The sequence below is a fragment of the Schistocerca cancellata genome, chromosome 2 (genome assembly GCF_023864275.1).
Source record: "Schistocerca cancellata isolate TAMUIC-IGC-003103 chromosome 2, iqSchCanc2.1, whole genome shotgun sequence".
Classification (NCBI taxonomy): domain Eukaryota; kingdom Metazoa; phylum Arthropoda; class Insecta; order Orthoptera; family Acrididae; genus Schistocerca; species Schistocerca cancellata.
The window spans coordinates 568,925,228-568,932,749 of NC_064627.1; the positions used below are offsets into that span (position 1 = coordinate 568,925,228).

The 7,522-nt window shown below is 44.4% G+C and overlaps 1 protein-coding gene across 1 annotated transcript; it reads right to left on the bottom strand.

Annotated features, from left to right (window-relative positions):
* Positions 1-2,287: 2,287 nt before the first annotated feature.
* LOC126162166 (uncharacterized) lies at positions 2,288-7,305 on the bottom strand. The gene is made up of 3 exons (XM_049918477.1): positions 7,197-7,305; positions 5,123-5,235; positions 2,288-2,741 (listed from the first exon to the last, which is right to left on the bottom strand). Exons 2-3 carry the CDS (start codon positions 5,189-5,191, stop codon positions 2,463-2,465), a joined length of 348 nt encoding a protein of 115 aa, XP_049774434.1. The 5' UTR covers positions 5,192-5,235; positions 7,197-7,305; the 3' UTR covers positions 2,288-2,462.
* Positions 7,306-7,522: the final 217 nt, after the last annotated feature.

Here is a 7,522-nt window from a genome sequence, read left to right on the forward strand (position 1 = left end):
GATTTGGTAGAATTCTATTGGTAAGAGCTTAGTTAAATTGCGCTCTGGAGATCTTTGCTGTTCTGGTTTGTAACTCCAGTACTGGTGTTATTAATTCCCAGCTTTTAACGTTAGAAATATTTCTGTCTTACTAGTAAACTCATTGGATCTCAGGTTTTCATATTATTAAATGTTATTAATCTGACCAGACCTTTTTCATGTTTAAATAAGCAATGAAATGTTTCCTTCTTTAAATGAACTAGCTTAAACAGTTTGATTAAATTACTTTCACGTTTCAGTATCGTTGAATGTTTAATTGTTCTATTCAACTCAGATACCTAGAGCATTGACCTTGGTACCCACGTTTAACCAGATGTCCTTGGATGTTAGTAAATCTTATTTTGGGAACTTGTCAATGTTGGTAGTAATGTTCAGTCATAACCTTTCTTTGTCCTTCCACTTGCAGCCAACCAAGCGCGGAACCTAGCGTAATAGTTGCCATGGTTCCTTCGATTAGTGTCATAGGTCCAATGGAAGTCCAAGTGCACGTCTCGCAAAGCGTGATACTGCTCTCAACGCCCTGCGCACGTTGCGCAGCGCATTTTTTGAGCAGTTGATTGTCTTTCTGCGTATACGGACACGACGATCGACCTGGTCTAAAGGAAACGCGATTGATCTGACCATGTTCCACGTTTTTACTGATCCACAGTCCAATCTCTATGATCATGTGCCTTTTGCAATTACAACTGACGATGTCGTTTTTTTGATACCCTCTTTGCCCGTCCTTCTCTGTTTCTTATTTGTTGCATAGTTTTAATAGTAATATCGGCGAATCTTACGACTGGATGTTTCCTGTATAACTGTTGAATGAATGAAACTTACTGCCAGGTTAGAACTGTGTATCGGATTGGGACTCGAATCTGCGACCTTTGCCTTTCGCTGGAATGTGTTGTACCAACTGAGCTGCGAATCACGACATTAGAAGGTAGGAGATGAGGTACTGGCGGATGTAAAGCTGTGAGGGCGGGTTGTGAGTCGTGATAGAATAACTTAGTTAATAGAGCACTTGCCCCCGAAAGATAAAGATCCAGGGTTCGAGTACCGATCCAGCAAACAGATTTTATCTGCCAAGAAGTTTCAGAAATTCAACAGGTACAGGAAGCAATTCGGTTACGGGATTTGATGATATTACTATCCTCAGTGAGTAAGAGGAAAAATTATTGAACTTACTGATTGAAAAGAGCAGTTTAATGAGCACAAAGTATGGACTGAGACGGAATCAAATAAAAAAAACCGCAACGAGAAGTATTAGAAGTGAATTGGCAATAAATTTAATGTCAAAATTAATTATCACATGGTATATGATGTGAAGGAAGTGTAATAAACGAATTACGGGTGAAGCAACGAACGAGGGTATTCGCCGGTAAAAGAAATCTGCTATTATCAAACAAAGATTTAATTTTAGGAAGGTATTTCTACGAATCTCTGTTTGGAGCCCGATTTTAATCTGACAGGAAGTCTCATATCTGCACACACTGCAGAGTGGAAAATTCATTCCGTTGAATATATCTTCGCTCACTGGAGTTTACTTTACTGTTTTTGCGTTGATGTATAGTCTGCGTGCTAAGAAAAAGAGATTGAAGTAGTATGATACTTTGTAAACAGGTATCACTTGTTGCTTGAGACCAGTTACGTCGATTAAACATCAAGGCAGAACGTGGTAAAGCGATACTAAATGAAACGAGCAAGCAAGGGCGATAATAGGGTAGGTGAATGTTCGACTACGGTTTATTGATAGAGTTTTAGATAAGTGTAGCTTGTGAAGGTGACTGCGTATAGAACACTTACGACCTATGTTTAAAAAATGCTCGGCTGTTGGGAATTGCCGTCGGGCCGGATTAAAGGAGGAGGACATCGAAGCAGTTCAGAGGTGAGCTGCTACAAACGTTACCGGTATGACGATTGAATCAACACAGAAGCGTTAAAGAGATCCTTCGTGGACTTGATTGGGAATCCCTGGATGGAAGACGACGTTATACTCGCGAAACATTACTGAAAAAAATTACAGAATAGGTATTTGCAACTGACTGCAGAACGATTCGAACGCCACCAACGTACGTTTCGCATAAGGACCGCGAAGACAAGAAAGATTAGGGCTTGTCGGAAGCATATAGATAGTTGTTTTTACCCTAACCCCATTTGCTAAAGGAACATGAAAGAAAATGTTTTGTAATGGTACAAGACACCCTCCGCCATACACCATACCACAGTTCGTTGCTGTAAATGGAAAGCTAAGGTTGACACAGTCTTGGTCTTACTAATTTATTTATCAAAAATACATATTTATTTACATCCTTATTTACATAAATAACAAAATAACATTTAAATGCTCAACATCGGTATAAGAGAAATGAAGTAGGGCCTTAAGAGAGCATGAGTCCGGCTGTGTGTGTGGCACGCTGCGCAGCTGCTTTCTCATGCGCTCACTTTCCCGGGAAGCTGTGCTGGACGTTGATGTAGCCGCCCTTGGAGGCGGGCCCGGCGGCCGGCCCGTCGTGCACGCGGCCGTAGCTGACGCCGGCGCCCACCCTGGTGTTGCCGTCCTTGCTGGTCCAGACGCCGTCCGCCCTGCCGTGCACCATGGTGCCGATGCGGCGGTCGCGGCTGACGCCGCCGTCCACGCTGCCCGACACGTGGCTCTCCTGCCGCTTCGGCGGGTTCTCCACCCTCGACACGAAGCGCCGCTCCCGCACCACTGACTCCTGAAAATAACGAAGACAATTAAGAAGACATCTAATTGTTCCTCGGACTCCTACAGCAATGACTGAGACCAAGAAGCATCTAATTGTTTTTCTGAATATTCCGATTGCTAGATAGAGGAGGACGGGGAGGAGGAGATAGAAAGGAAGAGGGGGAGGAGGAGACGTATATCGAGATGGGGCAGTAGGGGAGAGAAAGGGGACAGGAGGTGATGATTAGGCAGAGGAAACAGGAGGAAATGGACAGAGAGATGGGGCACATGGACTCAGGGAGATAGGCACAAGAATAGGACACGAAGGTGATGTAGGAGACACGGATATAGGGAGAGGGATGCAGGAGGACATGGACAGAGGAGGACAAGGAGAGAGGGAGGAAGGAGACGATGGACAGAGAGTGGCGAGGAGGAGGAGGTGGACAGAGAGAGGAAAGAGGAGAGGGACAAAGAGAGAGAGAGGAGGAGAAGAGCAGAGATGGGGGAGAGGGAATGAGATGAACGGAGGGAGGGGAAGGCGGGAATAGTGACAGACGAGGGTAATGTAGGTAGGAAAGTGGAGAGAAGGACATAGATGGTGGGGGTGCTGATGAACAGTGAGACTGGGGTGGAAGAAACAGACACACAAGGTGAGGATAGGAAGATTGGGGGGGGGGGGGGCAGGAGGTGATGGACATATAGAGAGATGCACAGACAAGCAGAGAGGAGGCAGGAAGACACAATGGGTGGGAGGAGCGGTTGGGGGTTGGGTTGGGTTGCTTGGGAAAGGAGACCAGACAGCGAGGTCATCGGTCTCTTCGGATTAGGGAAGGACGGAGAAGGAAGTCAGCCGTGCCCTTTCAAAGGAACCATCCCGGCATTTGCCTGGAGCGATTTAGGGAAATCAGGGAAAAGCTAAATCAGGGAGGAGGGGTTGAACAGGTGGTGGGAGGAGGAGGAAATGAACAGAGATGGGGCAGAAAGGAAGAGAGTGGGAAGAAAATGAGATGGGCAGAGAGGGGGCACGAGGATATGTGTGCAATGTACGTGCTGTAGGTACAGATGCCGTAAATGTACAATGGCGAAGCTGTGGGGCAGCAGCTAGTATGTATATAACAAAGGATGCAAGGTCGGTGAGGGGCTAATGGAAATCGATATTCAGGAGTAATGAAGCAAGTGAAGAAAGATATTTGACTAGGAATACAAACGTAAGGAAAACGCATGCCGTTGCTATAGTAGAAAGGGCCACTGCGTGCGAGGAAATGGCTCTGAGCACTATGGGACTTAACATCTCAGGTCATCAGTCCCCTAGAACTTCGAAATACTTCAAACTAACTAACCTAAGGACATCACACCCAACCATGCCCGAGGCAGGAATCGAACCTGCGACCGTAGCGGTCGCGCAGTTCCAGACTGAAGCGCCTAGAACCGTTCGGCCACACCGGCCGGCACTGAGTGAGGGAGAAACCCATAAGCTTCTTTCAGTGCTGCGCTTAGGGCTTTTCGTACTCTGCTCTGGTGATTGTGTCTCTGTAAATGTCGCGCCATGCGATTATTCAATACGAGGTATGACACCTTTCCTATAGTCTTTTTCTCTGTGTGTAGCTACCCATTTCTTCAGGTCAATGAAGCACTCGTACTTTTCTGGCTGAACTTAGACGAGCTGCTGTTATGAAACATTTAAAATTACATGTACATTTTCTGTAATACGTACAACTAGAAGATAATGTAATAAAAATACCTTCGTTCCTTTTACCATTAGGGCAGTATAATTAAGTGTACAATTCGACTCAGTTTAGGGTCAAGAACGTTACCAAGAACGGTAGAAGTAGCTAAAGAACAAGATTCATATACGACGTAGCCCTCTTGGCCGAAAGACGAATACCAAAACACAAGTCGGAGAGGCCAAGGAACAGTCATTAGTTACTATCGTTTGAGTAACAGACAGCTGATAATTAAATAGCTATGTCAAGTTCCTGGTGCTAGTATGAGAATCAAGCATCATATGGAGGACTGCCATGTGCCAACTTGGCTACTAGGTTTATCAGACTAGGCAAAATGAAAATAGGTTCTATCACTTTGCCGCCTCCTTTTAAAAAACTCTGTGACGCCTTCTAGGTAAAATGATCTCTCTGATCGGACAGATCACAACGGAAAATGTTTCAACACTGACCCTAAAAATCCTTACAAAGACGTCTGGCATTATCCATAGGTTTTGGTGGTCAGTTCAAAAATCAGGATCAGGCTATACATCGCAAACTGTCTCTTTCTGTTTAAGATTCAACCCGTCTGCTTCCAATACCAAAGAGATTTACTAATCTCGCCTACGCAGGCACCCTCACGAAACATTCAATGATAAATACGTCCGCACCCGCCACACTGGAGAACGGCAAAGTTCCGACGTCTACATACCTCTTCCACTTGAGCGGAACAGATGACAGCGAAGACGCTGATGAGGAGAAGAGCCAAAGTCGTCTTCATTGTGTGGTGTGTTTAGCGGGGCTGCGACTGGTACAGCTGTCAGTCTGGAACAGAGGAGACAGAGAGTATTAGGAGCTACATGGTTTCATAATATGTGAACAGAGCACTACGGGGAAGTGCTACACCTTTAAATGTGATCATTGACGAGATCGATAATTAACGTATGTTCAGACTCGTTTTCCTCACATTTCAAGCTATTTCAAACAATAACTCAGAATAAACAAAGCTGGTCATAATAAAGCTGCATTCAGATACCACCACAATCAGCTAAATTTCTTTCACAACTTTTGCCATTAAATAAAGTTCTTCCTGTCTGATGGCGATAATTTGCAGATGTAACTTTTACAAGAACGTTTCTACACGAAGGAAATTTACTTCGACCTAAACATTAAATACTGCAGAAGCAATGAAATTCCCTCCCCATTCGAAATCTTTATAAATCTACTCCATTTCTATTTATGAAAGTAAGACGTAATGTATTTCAACTATTATACAATTTAGATTTCAGAAACATTTCTTGGCATCTTTGTAGCTAAAAAGAAATGACAAAATTGATATATGGATGTCTGGAAGCAGACTCCCTGAGTCTTTTCAGGGCAGCAGATAAGAGTACATTCCAAGCGTACTATTATCAGCTGCCAGAGCGCAGCTAGAGATGAGCCGATTGAATACATCTAAAAGCGCTTTCTGTTTTTGTACTACACATTCCTTGAACCTGTTTATTCTGAACTCCTTCCATCACTTGCATTCTTCACCCTGCTAGTCTTGATCTATTTAGCACATGCCCACCAATCCCCAGTAAGGGTTTTCCACTCTCCACCTGACATTTGTAGCCTTCTTCCTCTTGCATCGTTTGTAGAATTAATTAACAATGTACATTTGTTGTACCAGATTCCAATTCGTTACTAGACAATTCCCTTATAGGGTGTTCCAGTTCTTCGCTAGACGACTCCCTTTTAGTTTCGACAGCATCAACGTTTGTCTTCTATATAGAGACTTTCTTCAGTATCAATTGTATTTTGTTCTTTCCATTTACTTTTCTTAACTTTATTCTGAATCATTCGCTAGACACCTCCCTCATGGCATACTCCAGTTCTTCCGTAGACGACTCCCTACCAGTTTCCACAGTATCAACGTTCTTCAGTATCAAATGCAACAACTCATTCTCAGTCAGTTCACCTTTCAACAGTTTTAAGTCCATGGCAGTGGATGTTTTATGAAGATAATCCATCAGATTGTGTTTCTTAAATACATGAGAACCTTTTTTTGGAGTATCTCATTTATACTACTATGTCCAGTACAATTTCTTTCATCTTCTCCTCCTACTCGCCGAAAAATGAAAATACGTTCTTTGTAATGTAATAGAATTATTCTCAACAGCATAACATCTTTAAAAAGACATTTGTAATTTCTCCAGGCCCTCTACGGTACTACCTCTTCCGGTAAACCCTGCTTACACAACGAAAGAAACGGCAAAGATTCTTCTAATCCTGCGCTCCACTGCAGAGGCAGCGCGAGAAGGATCGATGGGCAAGCAGAGTCTTACAAGAGCCTATGTATTGGCTAGCTTCCGCCTCAGGTTTACTTCGCAGTAGTGACCTAGACAATCGCTTGCCTGGGGATTTGCAGTGCTATACAGACGAATGTTGAACGTTAGGTGGGTTGATAACGTGTGCAATGTGGAGGTTATACGCAGAATCGGCGAGGAAAAGAATATATGGAAAACACTGACAAGAAGAAATAACTCGATGGTAGGACATCTGTTAAAACAGCACAGAATAAATTAATGGTACTAGAGAGAGCTGTAGCAGGTACGATCTGTAGATGTATACAGAGATTGGAATACATCGGGCAAATAATTGAGGACGTAGGTTACAAGTGCTGCTCTGAGGTGAAGAGGTTGGCACAAGAGAGGAATTCGTGGCGGGCCGCATCAAATCAGATCAAAAGAGTGATGAGTAAAAAAAAGGGACAAACGTTCTGTCTGCGCAGAGCGAGCACTTACCTCGTACAGTGCGCGTGTCCGTCCGCTGTGCCTGCGGTACAGTGCAGACGGCGGCCGCTGGCCCGCTATTTAACGGCTGCGGCCTGGCTGCAGGTGCATCCCCTCCGCGGGCACCTACTGTCTGGTGTTTTCTGTGTGACGCTGCGAGCGCCGAGATCCCCGGAACATTGCGTCATCAACCGAGCAGCGGTCGGGTCCTCTGGTTCTCGAGACGGGCATTCGTTACGAAATTGTGCATCTCACACACCAATGAAACGAGTGTTAAGCAACTTGTCATAGTGTGGTTTTCACAAATTGGAGATCTGTCGTTCGCCGATTATAATGTG